General features: G+C 38.2%; 1 protein-coding gene across 5 annotated transcripts in view; it reads right to left on the minus strand.

Annotated features, from left to right (window-relative positions):
* The window catches only part of PPM1B (protein phosphatase, Mg2+/Mn2+ dependent 1B), a 79,791-nt gene that overhangs the window by 24,521 nt on the left and 30,842 nt on the right, over nucleotides 1-24,428 (minus strand). For all 5 annotated transcript variants that reach the window (XM_055377809.2, XM_055377810.2, XM_004029156.4 and 2 more), the window contains exons 2-5: nucleotides 17,815-18,674; nucleotides 10,536-10,653; nucleotides 1,750-1,861; nucleotides 1,293-1,350 (exon numbers count right to left, since the gene is read on the minus strand). In XM_055377809.2, coding sequence (XP_055233784.1) covers nucleotides 1,293-1,350; nucleotides 1,750-1,861; nucleotides 10,536-10,653; nucleotides 17,815-18,660 — 1,134 coding nt within the window. In that variant the 5' untranslated portion in view covers nucleotides 18,661-18,674. The remainder of the gene's footprint in view (nucleotides 1-1,292; nucleotides 1,351-1,749; nucleotides 1,862-10,535; nucleotides 10,654-17,814; nucleotides 18,675-24,428) is intronic.

Below are 24,428 nucleotides of genomic sequence, written 5' to 3' on the forward strand. Positions count from 1 at the left end.
GGATTACAGACATGCGCCACCATGCCCAGTTAATTTTGTATGTTTAGTAGAGACGGGGTTTCTCCATGTTGGTCAGGCTGGTCTTGAACTCCCAACCTCAGGTGATCCGCCCGCCTCGGCCTCCCAAACTGCTGGGATTACAGGCATGAGCCACCGTGCCCGGCCTTGGGTACGATTCTTAATATTTTGAGGAACCTGCCACAAAAAAAGACTCAGAATCACTGCTCTAGACCAAGATATAAATTATAATTAGCAATATATAGCATCACTTTTATATGACTCACTAAAATTATATTAATTGTTAAATTTTCCTTTTTGCCAGGATAACTTTTACTGTTAAGGAAAAGAAATTATATTATATTGCTGTGCAACAATGAATCCTAGCAAATAATGCAACTGAGATGACATATGATTTCTAGCCAATGGATACTCTCTCTCTCAACCTGCCAAGAGGAGCTGGAGACTGGAGGTGGGCTCTTCCTCCCAATCAGTTTCATTTCTAAGTTTGGTTCCCTTAAAGCTTTGAAGCATATATATTAAAAATTAAATAATTTATTTTTAGACATAAAAACTTGAAAACCCAAGAGAAAAATACTTATTTGAACTAACTTGGATTAAAAAAAAAAAAAAAGGACACTTCTGTCTCCTGGTAATAGTACTAAAACAAAACAAAACAATATAGAGGGGCAGCTGGCAGCTCACTGACATTTCGAAGAAAAGCAAAACAAAAGGTAAAGGCATAGAGTCTTGCTCTGATGAAGTACAGCAAGGTACAACAGAAATGGTTATCTCAGCTCAACACTCATATACCCATAATACAACAATAATATTAGAAAAAAACTATTCTCGGGTATTCCAAGTGGGCATACAGGGGTACTGAAAGGTCTAGTTATTAAAATAACAACTCACTCACTATCACTAACTTCTGGTGATGGCAGCAGCCTGCTGGAGGAGAAATTGAGATATTTAAAAGAGCATTCTTGCCTCAAAATGAAGGTTTAAAGGAGAAGAAGGAAAAGCAGACATATAGAGAAGAAATAAAGACAGCCCAAACAAAAAAGGTCATTTGATGCCCAGAAAGTGACAACAAAACTATCTACAAAACAAAATTTTATCTCTACCTTCATTTCAATACATTTTCTTAAACTTTAACTGACACTTTAAAATGAAAAGCAGTAGTAATTTACTACAGACTATAATTTATTATAGACTTCGTTAATGTGAATGTATTCATATTTAGTATTTATATTGTGAAATTACTTCAAATGCTTATGAAATAAAATAAAACTTACCCCATCACTTTCTCTATGTGGATTCAGTCTACTATAAACAGCTTCAATAACATTACGCCTAAAAAAAAAAAATGCTTTAGTTTTATTAAATTACACAGAATTTTAAGCTTGTGAATATCTCAATATTTCATCCTGACCACACTAAAAAAGTAACTGCTACACTCTATACTTGTCAAGAACATACCTTCTACACTTTACTCTCAGAATCTGATTTTGCACAATCCATTTGTACTCCTTAGCAAGGAAAGAAGGACCTTCATACTCAAAGAGTATGATAGATAATTCCTTTTAAAAAATCGTTTTTGGATGAAGTTTTAAGAGTTCTTCTCTAATATAAGAAACACTAACCCATTTCACCTCTAGATAATTGATGTACTTCTGATTTAAGTTTTCTTACCCCAAATTATTTAATTACTAATTACGAACGAACTCAAAATTAGCTTTTTGTTCTACTTACTTGCCAGCAAGACCTCCCCCAGGAGGCAAATTTGGGATATTTTCTGCAGACAAGATGCGCATGACATGGGCAAGATCAGGCATTCCTTCCTCGCCAGACTTCTCCATAATCTCTGTAGGTTTTTTAAAAAAAGTTCCTAAATTAATGTGATAAGCCAGTACTCACCAAGAAGTGAAACAAGAGATACTATTTGGTAGTACCTATTTTAAAATATATTTAAAAAAATTACCATCAACACACAAAAAATTTTTAAAAAGTAATACAAAAAGCTACTTATTGACTGAAACATTGTTATGCAGGGGGAAAAAAGAAAAAACAGTTATTTGCATATGTATGTTCATTCCAGCATTATTCATAAAAGCAAAAACTGGAACAAACTAAATGTTCAGCAACAAGAGGACAGTTAAAAACTTTGGTGTAGCCATTGAGTGAAATGGTTTATAATCACTAAAAATTACGAAATAGGTGTCTTGATGAATACAGTAACAGCTATATGGAAAAATACTTCTGATCTAATATTAAGTAAAAACAATATAAAAGTTATGAATGCCATTACTAAAGGATAATAAAAGTTTAGCTAGATAAGAATTATAAGAAAAAGGGGAGAAATTAAAAATCATTTTTACAAGTTGATACTTACCTGAAATAGTTACATTCTATAGCTTTTTTTTTTTTTTTTTGAGATGGAGTTTCACTCTTGTTGCCCAGGCTGGAGTGCAATGGCGTGATCTTGGCTCACTGCAAACTCTGCCTCCTGGGTTCAAGCAATTCTCCTGCCTCAGCCTCCCGAGTAGCTGGGATTACAGGCATGTGCTACCATGCCTGGCTAATTTTGTATTTTTAGTAGAGACGGGGTTTCTCCATGTTGGTCAGGCTGATCTCAAACTCCCAACCTCAGGTGATCCACCCACCTCGGCCTCCCAAAGTACTGGGATTACAGGCATGAGCCACCACACCCAGCCCAGGCCTTACTTTCGAAACAACTGTTTACCATGCCTCACAAGACCCTTACGTTGACTTTCACTACTCTTTCAACTCTGCCCCTGCCTCCCTCATCTCCAAAGGATCCATTCAAAGACTTCTACTTCTAGATCTTCACATACTCTTTTTGTTGGTTTGGGAACACTTTTCACTCTAATCCAACACCTCTGTATGGTGAATGTCCTTTTTTTTTTTTTTTTTTTGAGACACTGGAGTGCAGTGGCGCTATCTCAGCTCACTGCAACCTCTGACTCCCTGGTTCAAGTGATTCTCCTGCCTCAGCCTCCCAAGTAGCTGGGATTACAGGCATGTGCCACCACTCCCAGCTAATTTTTGTATTTTAGTAGAGATGGGGTTTTACCATGTTGGCCAGGCTGGTCTTGAATTCCTGACCTCGTGATCCACCCACCTCAGCCTCTCAAAATGCTGGGATTACAGGCCTGAGCCACCACGCCCAGCTATGAATGCCTATTTTCATCCTTGAGGTTTCAATTTTATATGTCACATTCTCAAATCCTTCTCTGACCTAAGTCTGAGTAGGTACACTGCAATACACTCCCATATGCATGACATGTACTGTATACCATAATGCTATATACTCCCATATACACGATGTTTATTGGGTCATAGACTGCAAGCTTCATGAAAGCAGGACGGTAAGTTTTCTACCTTAAATCTGTGTCTTATAGTATAAGGCTTCTCAACATCAACAACACCGACATTTTACACCAGACAATTTTTTTGTTGTGGGGGCTGTCCTGTGTGCTGTGGAATATTAAGCAGCATCCCTGGCCTCCATTCACTAGATGCCAGTGGCACCCCCTCAGCTATGACACCAAAAATGTCTCCAGACATTTTTACACCCCTCTACTCTAGTCCAATTTGCCACTACCATGCATTAATGCATAATTTCTAATCGGTATTTTGGCTTCTCTTGTCCCTTTTATACAATCTCTTCTCCAAACAGCAACTAAGAGAGATCCTTTGGAAAAAAGAACAAATCACTCTTGTACTCAAAATCTTCCAATGAATTCCCACAAGTCAAAGTCCAAAGTCCTCACTTGGGTCTACAGGACGCTACATGATACGCCTCCTACAAACCTCTTAATTTTCCTCTAGTTTTCTACTGGCTTATTCTAACCCAGCTGCACTCACTAAGAACATTCCCTCCTAGTCTTTGCTGTTCTCAATGCCTGGAATGTTCTTCCCTCAGATATTCTCTCTCCATGCAGGGCTGCTCAAACGTCCTTCCTCACAGAGACATTTCTAACCAATATTCCTTGTTGCTCTCTACTTACTCTATTTTATTTCTCTATTTAAAAAAAATAGGTTTTTACTAGAATACAAATTCCATGAGATTTCTTTTTCTGCTATATCCTCAGTGACACATGTTCAATAAACACTGAGTAAACCAGTATGTAGAAAGCAATCATTAAATATATAATTCATCAATTTAGGTGAACTACTATTCCCTGTTTATTTTAATATTATTCCTTTCCCACCTGACCAGCCATCATTAACAGCATACACACAGATTTATCAAGTACACCAGAATGTATTTACCACAAAATTTAATGTTATATTACATGATTTAAAACCCCAGAAGAAACACAATGCTCCTGAAGAACACTGCTTTACAAATAAAAAGTTACTTTTTTTTTTTCTTAAAGACACGTTCTGACTCTGTGTCCCAGGCTGGAGTGCGGTGGTGCCATCATAGCTCACTGTAACACCAAACTCCTAGACTCAAGTGATCCTCCTGCTTCAGTCTTCAAGTAGCTGGAACTACAGGTGTGCACCACCATGCTCAGCTAATCTTTAAACCTTTTTTGTAGCTCTATGATGCCCAGGCTGGTCTTGAACTCCTAGTCTCAAGCAATCCTTCTGCCTCGGCATCCCAAGGATTATAGGTGTAAGCTACTGTGAAGTTACATTTTAAGTACCAACTTAAATTGATCTGTAGTGGCTGCCTAGCTAACAATTTTGTCTCCTGATTAATAACTATTCGCTACAGGCCCTAGAGATCATATTACATATTTGTTATCTCTCCTATATAATACATACTTTAGAAAGTTACTAACTATGCAGAAGAAAATTAATATTAAATTATTAACTCATGTTAAACTGAATTGACCACATCTTTAAGAAATTAAAATGTGGCTATTACAGAAGTTAAGAGTTCATATAAAGTTACAATTTGCTGAGGACTTACGTGCTACGCACCATAATAGGTGCTTAACAAACATAATTCTCATTTATTTTGACAAAAACTCTTTGCTTGGACCAAACCTTCAGCAAGACTCTTGAGTTCTTTCTGACTAGGAGACCTTTAGGCTCCCTCTCTGTCCTTGCAGAAACCAGGCTGAATGAGAATCCTGCTCAGTCAGTTTACTGAAAACCCCCACACACTTGATATAGGACCACTCTGGATATTTTAGCCTGGCCTGCCATGCTATCAAGTCAGTTTAGCCAGAAACCCCTTATGTTGATGCTTCCTCTTAGTAATAATTTTCCATCCACTGACACTCCCTTCAAGCACTCAGCTCCCTAGTTATAAATTCCACTTATCTTTATGGGACCCCAAGTTGAGTTTAATTTCTTTCTGCCACTGCAAGATTCTATCATAGTGGTCCCTATATCTACTGCCATGCCCCCCGCCACCCGCGAAAAAATATCTGCCTTACCATCTTTAACAAGTGTCATCAATAAGCTTTTTTTGTAACAATTTATTTAAGAAAAAAAAAAAAACTCTATGGGGCCGGGCGCAGTGGCTCACGCCTGTAATCCCAGCACTTTGGGAGGCCGAGGCGGGCAGATCACGAGGTCAAGAGATTGAGCTAATACAGTGAAACCCCATCTCTACTAAAAATACAAAAAATTAGCCAGGCGTGGTGGCGGGCACCTGTAGTCCCAGCTACTTGGGAGGCTGAGGCAGAGAATGGTGTGAACCCGGGCAGCTAAGCTTGCAGTGAGCCGAGATCGCGCCACTGCATTCCAGCCTGGGTGACAGTGCGAGACTCTGTCTCAAAAAACAAAAAACTCTATGGTTGGTGTTTTTATCTTTAGTTTCCAATAAAGAAACTGGTGCCTTGAGGGGTTAAGCAAGTTGGATAAGTTCACATAACAGCCAGCCGACCAAACTAGAGAGCTCTTCCTAAAATAAAAACTACCCAGTTTCTTCATGAATGAGGAAGAAGGAAACTAAGAGAATTCCTCCCACCTTCTGATAAACTATAGTCAGCAATCTGCAACCCCAATATACTACAATTTATCATTAAATATTAACTCCTATAAAAACAGCTCCTCTTAATGATATTATCAGTAGGAATATGACCGCATCTGACATAATCTTCAATGTGTTCTTACATGTTTCTCACGTTTTCATCACCCTCAAAGCAGGACTCATTGAGACTCAAAAGCATTGAGACCTAAAAACAAGATTAATTTAGGGCTGAGGAAATTGTAGGTGCACAAAAAACTTTAAGCACATTGTTTAGGGTGCATAGCTAGATAGTTGTAGAGACAGAAAAGATAAATCCCCATTCTCCAAATTTGCAAAAGACTCTCTTCTTGGTTTTATACTTTTAATTGTAATTACGTATTAGAAATCACACATCTTCACACTTCAAAACTCTCACCAATTACTGTGGCCTACTATATACAAAATGACCAAATTCAACAAAGCCATTATACTATATACAAAATGGCCAAATTCAACAAACTACTATACCATCATCATAAGTTATATCATTCAAATGTATTTTATCCAAAAAAAAAAAAAAAAGAATCAAAACATAAAAGTGTTAGGAGAAAATACAGGTAACTATGTAACCTTGAGTGGAAGAGCTTGGTATGATATCAAAGTCCTCCCACAAAGAAAAGAAAAAAGATTGACAATCTAACTTTACAAAAAGTAATTTCATATCTTAAAAACAGCATATACAAAACCAAAAGGTTATATTAAGATTATGATACTTAGCTTCTCAGGGTTGAAAGTGGAAAAGAAAAAAAAAAAAAAGAAAAGGGCCTTAAGACTGAAAAATTTTCATTTTCTCAGGGTAACCACTAAATTTTTTCCTTTTTACTAAATGGAATTTTTTTTTTTTTTTTTTTTTTGGAAACGGAGTCTTGCTCTGTCGCCCAGCCTGAAGTGCAGTGGCAGGATCTTGGCTCACTGCAAGCTCCACCTCCCAGGTTCACGCCATTCTCCTGCCTCAGCCTCCTGAGTAGCTGGGACTACAGGCGCCCACCAGCACGCCCGGCTAATTTCTTTTTGTATTTTTAGTAGATACGGGTTTTCACCGTGTTAGCCAGGATGGTCTCAATCTCCTGACCTCGTGATCTGCCCGCCTCGGCCTCCCAAAGTGCTGGGATTACAGGTGTGAGCCACCATGACTGGCCTACTAAATGGAATTTTTTAAAGAATGTGTAACTAATAAGCAAATCCTAGGATGAACTGGAATACATCTAAAAGAAGGCAAGAATGGAGGATAAAAAAAAATAGATGAAACACAGAAGACAGCAGATTTAAACTCAAACATATCAGCAATTATGTTAAAGATAAACAGACTAGCTTCTCCCTTCTCTTGTTCCTGAGTAATTTTGTCCAACACGATTGGATTTGCTTAGCTAAGCAAAACAAATCTTTCAGGGAGTGGAGGGGGAAATAGTGGCCACAAATTGGTCCAGAATGGGATATTCATGCCTAACCACAGTAAGCATAGCTTTAGGATGGCTATAGGGTGAACTGGGATGGGCAATTTGGAGTGAGGAAGGCATATGCATGAGAGTTAGCTGTGACAGATTTGTTGGGTTGACAGTAGAGGACAGGTTTCTTTCTGTAGAAGAGAGTTATAAATATGAAAAGGGAGAAAACTATAATAAATCCTGTAGTACTGTATAGTTGCAGGCAGGACAAAAAGACGCTACAAGTTTTAAGAGGCTCTCATTGGCTGAAACAGTTGATAATACAATGAGTAGAACAGGAATCCGTGAGTCTGTGCTCATATAAACAAACAGGCAGAAAAGAACATTTTTCCTTGCAGTAAAATGCTAATACATATAAAAAGAATGACTAAGCCAGGCGCGGTGATTCACGCCTGTAATCCCAGCACTTTGGGAGGCCAAGGCGGGCGGATCACCTGAGGTCAGGAAGTTCGAGATCAGCCTGATCAACATGGAGAAACCCCCTCTCTACTAAGCATACAAAATTGGCCGGGTGTGGTGGCACATGCCTGTAATCCCAGCTACTCAGAAGGGTGAGGCAGGAGAATCACTTGAACCCCGGAGGCGGAGGTTGCGGTAAGCCAAGATCACGCCATTGCACTCTAGCCTGGGCAACAACAGCAAAACTCCAATCACAAAAAAAAAAAAAAAAAAAAGACAGAATCAGAAAATCACCAGTTGGCTATCATTCTTCAGGCAAAAATCGCAAATGGATGCTAAAACTATCTGCTAAAATCTTAATGAGCAATAGGTTATTAACAATCTCAAAGTGCCTCCCCATAGAATACTTATGAATAAGTATAACATATTTATTAAATACTTATTAGGTATAACATATTAATTAAGTAACCTGAAAGACAACAACCCAAGCAAGTCACAAACGATGTTAACATTATAAATCAACATCACATGCCTCCCTGATTGTGATGCACTGAGAAGAATCTAGAATCACTTCCACAGTATTCCTGCCAATGTATAACCTAAATCTTATCAAGAGGAAACATCAGCCAACCCAAGCTGCACATTCCACAAACCTGTACTCTTGAAAAATGTCAAGGTCAACAGAAATAAAAAAGACTATGGAACTTTTTCCATTGAGGGAGACTAAAGAGGCATGACAGCTAAATGCAGCACACATGCTCTAATCTAGACTGTATCCTGGACCTACATATGACATTACTGGGATAATTAGGGAAATTTAAATGGGATCTGTGGATTACACAGTAATATTGTATCAACGTTAATTTCTTAATTTTTTTTTTTCCCCAAGATGGAGTCTTGCTCTCTCATCCAGGCTAGAGTACAGTGGCATGATCTCGGCTCACTGCAATCTCCACCTTCACGTTCAAGCAGTTCTCCCGCCTCAGCCTCCGGAGTAGCTGGGATTACAGGCACCTGCCACCACGCCTGACTAATTTTTGTATTTTTAGTACAGATGGGATTTCACCATGTTGGCCAGGCTGGTCTCGAACTCCTGGCCTCGTGAGCCGTGCACCTAAGCCTCCCAAAGTGCTGGGATTATAGGTGTGAGCCACCGTGCTGGGTCAATTTCCTAATTTTTATGGATATACTACAGTTATGTAGTGTCACGTAATCTTCGTTTTATTAAGTAGTACTGATATATCATATTTGCAACTTTCAATTGATTTGCTCAGGAAAAAGTTTAGTAATATGGGCGGCAGGGGAATAAGAGGAGAGAGAGGTGGAGAGGGAAGGAAAGAAGGAGGGAGAGAGAAAATGAGAATGTTACAGAAAGTATATATAGAGATAAGCCAAACGTGGTATTACATAAACAAATAAGGAATCTAGGTAAAGGATACTACATGTACATGGGAGCTCCTGCAATACTTCTGCAACTTTTCTGTATGTTTAAAATTATTAGGCTGGGTGTGCTGGCTCATGCCTGTAATCCCAGCACTTTGGTAGGCCAATGTGGGAGGACTGCTTGAGTCCAGGAGTTTGAGACCACCCTGGGCAACACAGTGAGACCTCATCTTTACAAAAAATAAAGAAAACTAGCCAGCTGTGGTGGCACGTGCCTGTAGTTCCAGCTACTTGGGAGAGGCTGAGGTGAGAGGATCACTTGAGCCCAGGGAGTTGAGGCTGTAGTGAGCCGAGATCATGCCACTGTACTCCAGCCTAGGCAACAGAGCAAGACCCTATCTCAAAAAAAAAAAAAAAAAAATTTATTGCCAAATGAAGTTTAAAAAAATATGTAAAATAATCTTTTGAAACACTAATGTTAACTCTATCAATAAAAGGGAAAGGATACCGTAATGAATTCCAACGATAATTAACCCGAGAAGGGAGAATTAGCATTAGTGGAATTAAGAGTACTTGCTTTTCATGACACTGTTAGGGGAAATTTCACTGGATTCTCCACTTACTACTAGGAATGTACGCAGGAAAAGAAAAAGAAAGAAAAAAATAAACCAGCAAGCTCTAACCAACTACCTTCAAATTATGTTTCTCTTTGGTGGTGAAACAGACATATTTGTCTTCTCCCTGTCAATAAATCCCCAAACATTGGTCCAAGATAGTAAATTTTAGACAGATAGATGTGTTTTTTCAAGGACTTGTTTTGAAATACTTGTTTGTCCTATGGAATTTTTTTCTTTTTTTGGAGACGGAGTCTCACTCTGTTGCCCAGGCTGGAGTGCAGTGGTGCAATCTCGGCTCACTGCAACCTCCACCTCCCAGATTCAAGCAATGCTCCTGCCTCAGCCTCCCGAGTAGCTGGGACTACAGGTGTGTGCCACCATGCCCGGCTCATTTTTTGTATTTTTAGCAGAGACGGGGTTTCACCGTGTAGCCAGGATGGTGTCGATCTGACCTCATGATCTGCCCGCCTCAGCCTCCCAAAGTGCTGGGATTACAGGTGTGAGCCACTGCGCCTGACCAGGAAATTTTAAAATACTCATTTGATAAAGAAAAAGAATACTTTCCCTCTCTAAATTTTTTTTTTTTTTTTTTTTTGAGACAGAGCCTTGGTGTGTCGCCCAGGCGACAAAAGTGCTAGGATTACAGGCATGAGCTACTGCGCCTGGCCTGTCTATATTTTTAAAAAGCATTTGTCTTACCTTCAACCCGTGATTCCAAGTGCTTATCCAACTCTGAATCTTTTTTCACTGCTTCATCTGAGACCTTGGGAGCATTTGAAAAGCAAACTAGTACAATACTCATGTTATCTCGACTTCCCTGTGTATTAAAGAAAAAAAAGAAAAAAAATTGTATTTCTACAGTCAACTATTATTTACTTCAAAATACTTTAAGCAATTATAGTTTATTTAATCATCCAGAACGTTTATGTTTAACACATTCATTTTTATTCCAATGAACTACTAAAAACACAACTTGAAGAAACAAGGTGTCTAGGTATGGGTAGATCTGTAAGCATTTCTGTATTTTTAATTCTGGTGAACTATTATTACCCACAGCCATTCCAGTCTGAGAAATGAAGATATCTTCAATACATATTAAATCTTCTAAACTATTTCCCACTCAAGATTGTCTATTCCCAAGCTGGCTTAAGTCCACAATGGATCCTCCCAAACACATATGCAAATGTTTTCCAGCTTAGCTTTCCAGCGTAGCCTCAGAGCAATGCTACGACTCCATGAATTTAACATAGCTGAAAATTGTTATTCGGCAGAATACCCAAAATGCTAACCTAAACAATTATTATTATTATTACTATTTGAGACAAAGTTTCGCTCTTGTTGCCCAGGCTGGAGCACAATGGCGCGATCTCGGCTCACTGCAACCTCCGCCTCCCAGGTTCAAGCAATTCTCCTGCCTCAGCCTCCTGAGTAGCTGGCATTACAGGTGACGGCCACCAGGCCCGGCTAATTTTTTTATATTTAGTAGAGATAGGGTTTCACCATGTTGACCAGGCTGGTCTTGAACTTCTGGCCTCAGGTGATCCACCCACCTCAGGCTCCCAAAGTGCTGGGATTATAGGCATGAGCCACCGCGCCCAGCCCCACAACTATTAATACAAGAAACTATTCAGAGGGCACAGCAACAGGGTGGACTGTAACTGGACAACTGAGATCCAACTGCAGTCATGTGATAACTTTTAAAAGAAAAGACATCAGATTGCAAGTAGTTTCAGAATCTTTATAAAGTGGCTAAAATAGCTAATTTAAGGACATATTTTATTTCTCCCTTTTAACCACACCATGACAAATTACCTATGTTAAAAAGGAAGCATACGCCGGGCACGGTGGCTCACGCCTGTAATCCCAGCACTTTGGGAGGCTGAGCAGGGCAGATCACAAGGTGAGGGGTTCAAGACCAGCCTGACTAACATGGTGAAACCCCATCTCTAAACAAATATACAAAAATTATCCAGGCATGGTGGCGCACACCTGTAATACCAGCTACTCAGGAGGCTGAGGCAGGAGAATCACTTGAACCCGGGAGGTGGAGGTTGCAGTGAGCTGAGATTGCACCACTGTACTCCAGCCTGGGCAACAGAGACTCTGTCTCCAAAAAAAAAAAAAAAGCATAAAGCCAGGCACTGTGGCTCATGGCTGTAATCCCAGCACTTCAGGAGGCCTCGGCGAGCAGACTATTTTAGCCCAAGAGTTCCAGACCAGCCTGGGCATCATGGCAAAACCTTGTCTCTTCAAAAAACACAAAAATTAACTGGGCTTAGTGGCACACACCTGTAGTCCCAGGTCCCAGCTACTCGGGAGGCTAAGGTGGAAGGATCGCTTAAGCCTGGGAGGTGGAGATTGCAGTGAGCCGTGATGACACCACTGCACTCTAGCCTGGGCAACAGAGCAACACTCTCTCAAAAAAAAAAAAAAAAAAAAAGCATATAATATATACTACTCTAGTACCATGAGATTATGTGCAATCAATTAAAAATACGTTCTCATTATTTTTTCTAAAGGTATATTACTTTAACTGAGTTTCTAAGAGCAGGAGCAGATGAAACTGTTCTTGGAATAATGATTTTTTTCAAACTTTCTTTTTCTGTTCACTCTAAAAAACAAAGTCAATGGAGGTGGTAGGCTATTTTGTCTGATAGTGTTTGCCAAATTTGCCAACTCAAGTGAAAGAATCCGAGACCACACCCTTTCTAGTCTTTTCAGTTATTATGGTTAGAATCTAGGCAGGCATGGCTCGGTTCAGACTTGTGCCTTTCAGAACCTACATGACACAGCCCAAAAGACAGGTGGCCTTGAATAACTTCTGCCTTCACCTCCTAATTCAATGGGAGTAAAGTTTGAAGGCAGTGAAGGTTGGGTCTTCAGAAGACTTCAAAATAAATTAACTTGTCACAGATTGTTGTGCTTTGGAACAAGGAACCAACATGAGTATTTCATTAGATTCCCGGTTATCTGGAAAAACAAGAATTTCCAAATTGGCCAAATTAATTCATTCCTTAATGAAACCCACCAAAACTTTTATATTAGAAATACTGTATGTGTTTGGTTATATGAATATACTTGTATAAATGTCATAAGGGCAGTTCAAGCAAAAATTTTTAATTAAAAATAATTTTAAAGTACACCATGGATATTCAAGAATCAAACAGCTGGGCATGGTGGCTGCCTGTAATCCCCGCAGTTTGGGAGGCTGAGGCAGGAGGATCATTTAAGGCCAGGAGTTTGAGACTAGCCCGGGCAACATAGTGAGACACCGTTTCTAAAACACAACAACAACAAAAAAAGAATCAAGCATAATTACACTTTATAAAGCAATTTTACGCATAAACGGAATTAACACCTTACACTTTTAGAAATCTAATTTCTTTTAACCCTTTTTAGTTTTGGTAACAACAACATGAGCATTGTGGAACATTTCCTTATCTAATTTCCATTCGATTTTTGTAAGTTATAAAATATAAATACTTTTGGAAAATTAATTGAAAGAGAGTTCCAATAAATTTATGGTTCTCCAAAGACATTTAAGGGAAATAATTTATATTTACATCTCAGGCATGTGTGATTTCAGTGATGTTGCTTCTTAGCCACCTAGCCTGGCTGGCTTCTATTTCTATGTAAAGATGGCTTTCCCCTAAACACCAAGTATGAATATGTTTCAGTAGCTGTTATACAGCAACAGAAAAGGTCCTTTCCTTTCTGCCATTGTTTTTTAGAGACAAATCATCCTTGTATAATCAGTATAAAGTTTTCACTAAGTCCATAAATAAAACATTTTTTTTCTAAATCCAGTTTGGATAACTAAAGAAATTAGCTCTGCATATAAAAATTGATTACATGTTCTTTTTACTTTTTACAACAGCACAGCAGTTAACACTCTTAATAATCATAGTACTAGATCAAAGAAGCCAGTGCCCCTGCCATAAATAGGGGCACCTAAACTTAAACAGAAAACAATCTGATACAGTTTTTTGTTTGTTTTTGTTTTTTTGACACGGAGTCTCACTCTGTCGCCCAGGCTGGAGTGCAAAGGCGCGATCTCAGCTCACTGCAACCTCTGCCTCCCAGGTTCAAGCAATTCTCCTGAGTTTAGAGCTAAACAATTATTGAGGGGGTTACATTTTCTATGTTATATAAATTAATATAGAATGATGTTGCCTTTGGAAAATGATAATTTCCCTCAATTTTATCCAACTATGAGGTACTATCTCATGTTTTAAAATAAATAGGCTTCTGGTAGATGGTATATAAATGAAATTTTGGAAAATCAAATAATGTTTTAAAAGAACAATTTAAAAGAATACCGACTTTTATAATTTAAGAAAAACAAAACAGGTGACAAAGTAACAAACATAGCATGATCTTTTTCTATAAAATAGAAAAAAAGAAAAAATCCTATTTTATGTTTATACATTTCTATCAATAATTACAGAGAACCATTTGGAAAGATATTCAGCAAACCATGAGCAGTGGTTCCCTAAGTGAGATGAGACTGGAAAGCAGAAACATCAAGGGGAATCACTTTACTTCAAACATCTCTGTATTTGTTACAAAAAAAATTTAGTCTTAATGTTTCCCTTGGGGAAAAATTTCTCAGACCATGAAAACCGAAACAGACAGACACACACACACACCCCCCCCCAACACACACCCACACCCACACCCACACCCACACCCACTCTTCTTTATTTTATCAGACCCTTCTGGGAAATATTGTTAACAGAAATACTAAACTTGAGTCAGAAAACTAGTCTCAGCCTCAATACTCACCAAGTATATGACTTATGGATATCTTTTAATATCAAACAACCTCCATTTCCGTACTTGCAAATTAAAATAACTTTTATTTTGTTCACCTCAGAAAGTTACTATGAGGATTAATAAGTATGTATCATTTACAAGTTATGAAAAGCTATGCACGTGGAAGTTACACATTTTAAACAACCCGAAATTAGTTGGCAGTAAACACCATAAATGCCAGCATTGGAAATAAAATGGGAGGGTTGCTTTCTTAGCTCCCATTCTCCCCTCGAGTTAAATACCTAATTTAAATAGGATAATACCTGACCACAGTCATCCAACACTTACAGATTAATATTAACTGGCAACCCTGAAAAATGCTTATCTTTTTTTTTTTTTTTTTTTTTTTTGAGACGGAGTCTCGCTCTGTCACCCAGACTGGAGTGCAGTGGCGTGATCTCGGCTCACTGCAAGCTCCGCCTCCCGGGTTCAAGTCATTCTCCTGCCTCAGCCTCCTGAGTAACTGGGACTACAAGCGCCCACCACAACGCCAGGCCGATTTTTTCTATTTTTTAGTAGAGACGGGGTTTCACTGTGTTAGCCAGGATGGTCTCGATCTCCTGACCTCGTCATCCTAACTACCTCATATGGTTGTGAAAATTACATAAGTTAAAATATGTAAAGTATTTAGAATAGCGTTTGGCTTACAGAAAGCAATAATTTACTAATACTACCACGATTATGATTATGATAACCTCCCAAGATTTAATGAGTTAAGATAAAAGTGCTTATAAATTATGAAAGTATGACAAGTGATGGAGGTGTTAGAAAAAACTAGGACTTCATTTAAATCTCTTATCAGGGAAACATCTCCTTATTAATGTTTCCTCTCCTCTTAAAGCAGGTAACTACTGAGCAATCGCTAAGTGCTTTCCATGAATTTTTAACTTACAATTTTTCTGAGTAAATTCAAAGTAATTATATTTGATCTTATTGCTAACCCTTGCTTTTACAATACAAATAAATGGAAAGACAAAATTACGAAGTTAAACAGAAATGAAGGTTTCCATAAGTAACTTTCAAAGGTTCAAAAATAATTTTAAGTCTGTTTTGTTTCAATTCAAACCTCCAAACTGATTTCAATTTGAATGCAGCTCCATTAGAAGGAACTATGATGGTCAGCTTCCATTAACATTGAATGAATCATGGGCCCCAACTTCTTGTCTATTATCATTCCTCATTTCTGAGATTCTAGGATGCCATCTAGAATCTTTTAACACCATCAACATGAACATTTAATCACTCTAAATTGATAAAAGCTAGCAAGTGAAGATATACCACCAGAAATATTTAAACCTCATTCAGAAGGGTCGAGTCAAAATTCTCAAAAACTAGCATCCTTTCAATGGATAAGTGAGTTAATCTACTAACACAAACTTCTTTCCTTAGTCCAAATTACAGACCTAATAGATTTTTTGGCTATTCCCTCACAACCTCATTCTTTCAATAAAATACTACGCAGCCAAGAAAAATGATACAGATCAATACTTATAGGCATGGAGATCTCTCTACAATATATTCTTGGAAAAGGCAGGCTGTAGAATAACAAGTATAATCATCTCGGTTTTATAAAAATACACACACTCGCAGGCAGGCAGAAAAGACTGGAACAATATACACCACAACAATGAAAGTAGCTGACTTAGGGTGGATGGCAAAATTTTGGGTGTTTCTTTATATTTTCTTCATCATCTGGATTTTTTTTCCAATAATAAGTATATACCTTTTTTTTTATAATTGGGGAAAATGCTGTTTTTATTAGCTAGTCAGGCAACAAACATATGCGTATGCTTGTCTCAAAAATCTACAGGTCAGAATTGCTTCATTTAGAGTTCAAAGACAAATACATTAATTTTAGACCCACTTACTATTTGATCACTGACAACCATCAATACTTCTTTACTTAACTCATCCAGAAGTAAAAAGATACAGTGTGTTAAAAATAAAAATCAGAGGAACTAAAGGTACCATCATTAAAATCCTTTCAGAAAAAGGCTGTCCACTGACAAGAACGGCCTTTAAATCTTCTGTTTTTAAAACTGCCTCTTTCCATTCTATTAAAAATAAATCGGTATTTAACCAAAATCTGGGCATTTCCAGAGACCCAGAGATCCTTTCTGAAAAACTTTCTGGTTATGCCCATACCTTCCACAGTACATTGTGGAGTAGGGAGATACAATGGTTCTAATCTAGACAGAATAAGTAAGTCAAACCCTTTATTTATTTCATATAACTAAAGGTCAGTTTTACCTTGGTATCTTTTCAGTCAAATACTTACACACTCCAGACATTGGCCAGATAACTCAAATTTTAATTGAATTATATATAGATGCTGTCAAAAACCCACTTGAAACAACTGAGTATTTTAAAGACATTCAAAGGATTGCCAATTATCTATTACTCTGGACTTTTTTTCTATTACTGTATCAAGCAATGATTCATACAAAATTACAAATCTAAATAAACTTTAGTGTTCCACAGGAATTTTTCACAAGATTATGTTTTATATAAGCCTTTGGTTTTCAATCAGAAATAAAAACATCTGTATGAAAAGAATTTTATCTTCTACAAAAGATACTATCCAAGTCATGTATTACTTACATAGAGAGCCACATGTAAATCCTTTTTAGATTGTATTGCCAGATAAGAGCTGCTTTTAGAAGACAATGAGAAATATACAATCCATATTTTTATTTCAGTTTTTGTCTTCACTGCTAGGAGGCTCAGGACTAAATTTTATACACGCTAGGCATCTAGTACATCTTCCAATAATTCACATGGCTCTTGATCTTTTAGTAATATCTAGTACAGAATTCTACTATATACATATTTGATCAAGCTGCTTCATAATCAGGCATAAGATGGTTACTGCCAATGTCAAGAAAAAGTCACTCTGTGTAAATGCTTTTGCTACAGCAACAAGCTATGAAGTACTTAAATGACAACAAATGCCTCAAATTTATCAAGCTTAATTTTCAAATTAGAAGGCTGGGACAAACAGGGATGGCAAAGAAAACAATGGTTTCATTTCTGGTAAAGTATTTCAAAATATACAGCTTCTGTGAAAATATTAAAAGTTTTAAAATTTTAAGTTAGCTTAACTTTACCTACCATAACTTTTCAAAATTAACATGTTATTTTAATGACAAAAAAGTTTACATACCTTGTGTAAACAAGTGTCCACTACCCAATTGCACACATTTTCCAGGTCATCAGATACCTCAAGCCTAGATTTAACAAATTCACAGAGCTCCTCATTACTCATAACATCCCAGATCCCATCACAAGCCAAGATGATAAATTCATCCTCTTCTGCTCTTAAAATTTCATAAACCTCAGGCTCTGGAGAAACAAGTTGTTCTGTTGGGCCCTTGCCATCAACACACTTGTAATCATAGTCCCCCAGAGCACGAGATACTGCTAATGAACCATTAACACGTTGTATCATCACGCTGCCTCCTGCATTTTGGATTCGCTCCTTTTCCCTTGGATTGCAAGGTTTGTGATCCTGGGTAGAAAAGCAGACTTGTCCATTTCTATACAGAACAGCACGTGAATCACCACAGTTGATAAAGTAGATATGCTTAGGTGAAATCATAACTCCCACTGCAGTTGAACCACTCCTGTCCATCCCGTTTCTGAGGTCTGAAAAGTTACGCATGTATTCATCAATTTTCAAAAATCCAGTTCTGATACCATTCTTAACATTTTCCACTGAAAGCTCAAGAGCAGATCCTGATTTTCCAGCTGCCCTAAAGTCTTCGTTAGTAGTGATGTGTTCTAACAAATGTGTTGAGCAGTAATTTGCCACTCGGGATCCAGCATGACCATCATAAACTGCAAAAAATGACCAGTCTTCCAAGCCGTGAGGAATACCTACAACAGCTGTGTGTGCATCTTCCATTTCCACTCTCCATCCTTGCATGCTGCTCAGGCCATAACGTAAACCATTCCCAGCACCATGAGCATTATGTTTTTCAGTTTTGGGTTTATCCAAAAATGCACCCATGTTTAGCAATAAATCTGAAATAAAAAATGCAGGTGTTAAATGTTTAAATTTGACAGAAAATGTATCTACAATATTCCCTCTATAGTCTAGTAACTCCTACCTCAAGTATTTTTTTTAGTATTATCCTGATTTACGAGAGCAACAACAAAAGCCCAAGAAATTTCCTCCCCTACATCCTACAGAACAGTGGTTTCTCAGCCCTAGCGCAAAAGTATAATCAGACCAATTAAATCAGAATCCCTAGGGATGGGACACAGATATCATCTTTTAAAAGCCTCTCTGGTGACTTGTATGTGCAGCCACGTTGAGATCACTGTTCTATGAGAAAGGAAAAAACAAGAAATAAAACTTCATTAATAATTTTATTCTGATTTAATTTACAAGGTGAGTCTAGGGTTCGACATGTAAGTTTACAGAAGACTAGACAATGAGAATATTCAAAACAGTGAGTCATCTTGTTCAATAAATCAAGGTAGGAAGGTATACTAATATATTTTAGAAGACTTTCAAAAGCAAGTATTGAAATCAAGATTTCTCCTCCCAGTGAACCTAAAGACAACCCCAAAATTCAATTAAAACATAAAAATCTCCATTCTACACACATTTGGTTTTATCACTTTTACTATATATCTGTAAAACTGAAAACCTTATCATTACTTTGATTCTGTTAAAAACATACCTTTAACATGGTGCTAAAAAATGGACTTCACTTTGCTGAACTGAAAATCCATGAAGTAGCTACCCAGTGTTGACTGACAAAGACTTAAAATCCTTAGAACTGGAAAGTACTACTATGCATCACCCTCTCCCCGCCTACCCAACTTTACTATTTTATAGAATAAAGCTTTCCCAATTTCAAATGACTTAGACTAGACTTAGAGTAATGGTTCCCAACAGTATGCAAAAGAATTCTCTGGTATGTTTTCTACATACAATGCTAACCCTACACTCTAACTAGGTGACCTTGGGCAAATTTCTTAGTCACCTGTACCTATACCTCATAGGGCTGCTGTGAAGAATGAGTCAATGTAAAGTGCTTAAAACAGCACTTAAAACACAATAAACACCATAAAATGTTTGCTGTTATATCTGCTCAAAATGCAGACTCCATAGCCCTATTCCCACACCTAAGGATTTTTTTCAATAGATCTTAGATGGAATCATCAAAAAAGCATGCTGGTGATTTAAAGTTTTGAGAGACACTGCTCTAGATCAATTTACCTCCATTTGGGTCTACGTATCTTTGTGAGATTTTTTCCAGGTATGATCATTATTGAACTTTACAATAAAATTACATATCCCCATTTTAAAAAATCTGATGAACCACTCGATATATATATGTAAATATTTATGTTACATACCAGTTTTATAATTTTCCTGGGTTATATGTGATACTGTATTAATAAATTAAAAATTTATTTATAGAAAAAGAGTCTTGAAAGGATAAGATTAAAATCATGTAAAAATTATTTTTCATTCTATCAGTAGAATGTCATATTTTGTACTGAGAGTAATGTAACAGAATATGCTTGATTACTTTTGAACATGCTGGTTTAATTCTCTGTGATACAATGATTTTAAAGCCTAGTTCTAAGTACATTTTTATATGCTTGCTTGTATAGGCTATTTCATCTGAAAGGCAACTTTAAAAGATACTTAAATGCAAATGAAACAGAATTGTTGGCTGTATTTACTAAATCACTTTTCTTTCTTTTTTGGGGGGTGAGGGGATGCAGTCTCACTCTGTTGAGTGGTGCCATCTCACTGCAACCTCCGCCTCCCAGGTTCACAAGCCATTCTCCTGCTTCAGCCACCCAAGTAGCTGGGACTACAGGCACGTGCCACCATACCTGGCTCAATTTTTTTTTTTTTTTTTTTTTTTTGAGATCTACAGGCACGTGCCACCACACCAGGCTCTTTTTTTTTTTTTTTTTTTTTTTTTTTGAGATGGAATCTCGCTTTATCGCCCAGGCTGGAGTGCAACGGCACAATCTCGGCTCACTGCAACCTCGGCCTCCCAGGTTCACACCATTCTCCTGCCTCAGCCTCCCGGGTAGCTGGGATTACAGGCACGCGCCACCACACCCAGCTAATTTTTTGTATTTTTAGTAGAGATGGGGTTTCACTATGTTGGCCAGATTGGTCTTGAACTCCTGACCTTGTGATCTGCCCACCTCGGCCTCCCAAAGTGCTAGGATCACAGGCATGAGCCACCACGCCTGGCCAGGACCATTTCTTCCTAGTAGCCATATATGGGATACTTGTGATTGTAATGAAATTTTCAACTGCAAAATACGTAGTGAAAAAACTGCTTAAACTAATTCATTCTCCCTTTATTCCCTAGTAATTACAAATGCCAGACACTACCTGCACTTTTACCAGCCCTATGACCAAAAGTAAGAATCTTCAACAGTCTTAAGAGCATGATGGGGCAGACTGCACATAGGTCTGGTCCGAAACCAAGCCCCTGCAGAGACAACCAGGGAAGTAATCTGAGAGAGTTAATGGCCCTCGTACCTCTTATTATTTCGTTTCATTTTTGTACCAGAGGCACATTATGTTATGCTTTTATCTTATTTGAGGGACCAAGGAATAAGCAAATACTTCTGTAGTGCTTGTTCTGTGGTAGGCTCTGTCTTAAATGCTTCACAAACATTAACTTATTTAAATTCTACTGTTTAGAAAAACAAATATCAAAAAAGCAAACAATTATCAGGGAAACCTTTAATAAAAAATCTTCAGGCTGGGTGCGGTGGCTCATGCCTGTAATCCCAGCACTTTGGGAGGCTGAGGTGGGCGGATCACTTGAGGCAAAGAGTTTGAGACCAGCCTGGTCAACATGGTGAAACCCCGTCTCTAATAAAAATACAAAAATTGGCCGGGCATGGTGGTGGGTGCCTGTGATCCCAGCTACTCGGGGGTCTGAGACAGGAGAATTGCTTGAACCTGGGAGGCAGAGGTTGTGGTGAGCCGGGATCGTGCCACTGTACTCTAGCCTGGGCAACAGAGTGAGACTCCATCTCAAAAACAAACAAACAAAAAATCATAAAACTTCAAGAAAAGACGACCAAATACTTCAAAATTCTCCTCCTTACTGCACTTGGCACACTTTTTTAGAGGGGGCACATGGACACTGGCAAGCCTTGCTTAAGAACAGCACAATCTGTCAATCCCATCTGCTTCCTATCAAAGAAAATGCGGTGGTGTTAGGGATGCTTCAGGCTCATGGACAAAATTTTTCCCAAAGGTTTCTGAAGGCTAGTAAGTTGCTCTTTCGACTAGAAAAGTAACATAAATAGCGATAACAATGCCTCATTTTTTAATGAGTTCTATATGTCAGGCACTACACTAAGATACTGATATACACTATATCATTTAATTCTAATAACAACTTAGTAAGGTTAGCACTATTTATATTCTCATTTTACCTTGAGAAAACTGGGATACCTAGGGTATCCAGACAACACAACTAAGTGGCTAATCAGAAATCGAACCTATTAAGACTAGCCTAAATCTTGCATTCTCAAACTCTGGGCTTCAGTGGCTAATGTATTGCAAGCTTTTTTCTTCCTTTTAAAAAATAAATAATAGTTATATAAATGTTCAGAGGCTCAAAAGGCAACTCAATGTCATATCCCTGACTGGATACTGACACAGATAAACAGAATTACTAGAAAAACTGGTTAAATCCAAAGACTAGAGTTTAGTTAACAGAAGACTAATGTTAGTTTTTTTTAGTTTTTGATAAATGCACTACAGTAAATGCAAAAAGTTAACATTAGTGGCCAAGTGTGGTAGCTCATGCCTGTAATCTCAACACTTTGGGAGGCCAAGGTAGGAGAATCACTTGGGCCCAGGAGTTCGAGATCAGCCTGGACAATATAATGAGACTCCATTTCTACAAAAAATTAAAAATTAGCCAGACATGGTGGCGCACGGCTGTAGCCTGGGTTACTCAGGAGGCTGGGGTGTGAGATCTCCTGAGCCTGGGAGGTTGAGGCTGCAGTGAGACCTGATTATACCACTGCACTCCAGTGGTATGACAGGTGACACAGCAAGACCCTGTCTCAAAAAAAAAGTTAACGTTAGTGGAAACTGGGTAGGGGGTAGATGGGGAAGACTCTGTACTACCTTTGCAAACTTTTCTGTAAATCTGAAATTATTTCAACATTAAAAGTTTATTTAAAAAATGAAAACTAAAAGGTAAGCCTCAGTTAAGTGATTCCAAGTACAATGTTGGATGAAGCAAGGTAGACTGGCTATGGAAAATCTCTCCACCTGTGATTTTGCCAAACATGCTAAGGTGGCTTAGAAATGTATCCTAAAAATACCAAGATTATATAATAATTGGAAACTCCGATCCAGTGATTCTATTTCTGAGATGTTATAACCACTCTTGGTCTATGAGAGATCATTTTCTTTTTTAATGGATAAACAATCTGAGCAACAAAATAACGTAATATTGGATTATAACCCATAGAACAAACATTCATGGGTCTTTGCTGATAAAAATAAAGGACTGAATACGTAAATGAATGGGGATACCAGACAAACCTTTAATGCAGAAGAATGCCAAACAGTTTATGTAGATCTTCCACCTTCAAATAGGTCAAGCACAACTTCCCACCCCATAACGGTGGATTGGGCAGTTATTTTCTTTTCAAAAAGGACAAAATGAAAACAAGGGAGAGAATAACTCTACAGTGGAGAAATCTGACAAACACTACCTCAGCCAGGTAATCAAACTTGACATCAACGGTTTATATTCTTGGCATAATCTAATGAGAAAGGCACTTTACCTCAGTGGTCTTCCTCCAAAACAAAATCCATAATAACCCCAGTCTAATCATAAGAAAAGCATTAGAGAAACTCCAATAGAAGGATATCCTACAAAATATCTGACCAGTACTCCTCAAAATTGTCAAGGCAATAAAAAACAAGGAAAGCCTGAGAAACTGCCACAGCCAACAGGGGCCTAACGAGACATGATGACTAAATGTAACGTGGTACATCCTTAACGGGATCTTGGATAGAAAAAGGACATTAGGTTAAAACTAAGAAAATGCAAATAAAGAATGGGCTTTAGTTAACAATGTATCAGTATTGGCTCATTAATTGTAAGGGTTCAAGTGGACAGTTCTCACTTGGGTTTTCTCATATTACTGCATACAAATACTGGCTGGGGAGGTCACCTGAAAGCTCACTTAACATGATAGGCAGCTGATGAGGGATGTTGGCTAGGAATTTAGCTGAGACTGTCCCAAGGAGTATCTTCTGTATGTGGCCTCTCCAGTTTGAGGATTTCAACACGGTCAGGCTTCTTACATGTCACCTGGTTTCCCAGGCGGAGCTACATGGTATTTTCTGACCCACCCTCAGAAGTCACTTCTGCTGCATTATTGGTTACAAGAAAGTCACTAAGTCTTGTTCAGATTGAAGTCAAAGGAACGTAGACCCCACCACTCAAAGGAGAAGAATACTAAATAGGTTGCAGACATGTATTTTTTATTTTTAGAGACAGGATCTTGCTCTGTCACCCATGTTGGAGTGCGGTGGTACAATCATAGCCCACTGCAGCCTTGAACTCCTGGCCTCCAGCAATCCTCCCACCTCAAAAGTGCTGGAATTACAGGTGTGAGCCACCACACCTGGCCTTTTTGGTAGTTTTAATACATGTCTGGGCTGGGCATGGTGGCTCATGCCTGGAATCCAAGCACTTTGGGACGCCTAGCTGGGAGGATCACTGGAGGCCAGGAGTTCGAGACCAC

The sequence above is a fragment of the Gorilla gorilla genome, chromosome 12, assembly GCF_029281585.2.
Source record: "Gorilla gorilla gorilla isolate KB3781 chromosome 12, NHGRI_mGorGor1-v2.1_pri, whole genome shotgun sequence".
In the NCBI taxonomy this organism is placed as follows: Eukaryota; Metazoa; Chordata; class Mammalia; order Primates; family Hominidae; genus Gorilla; species Gorilla gorilla.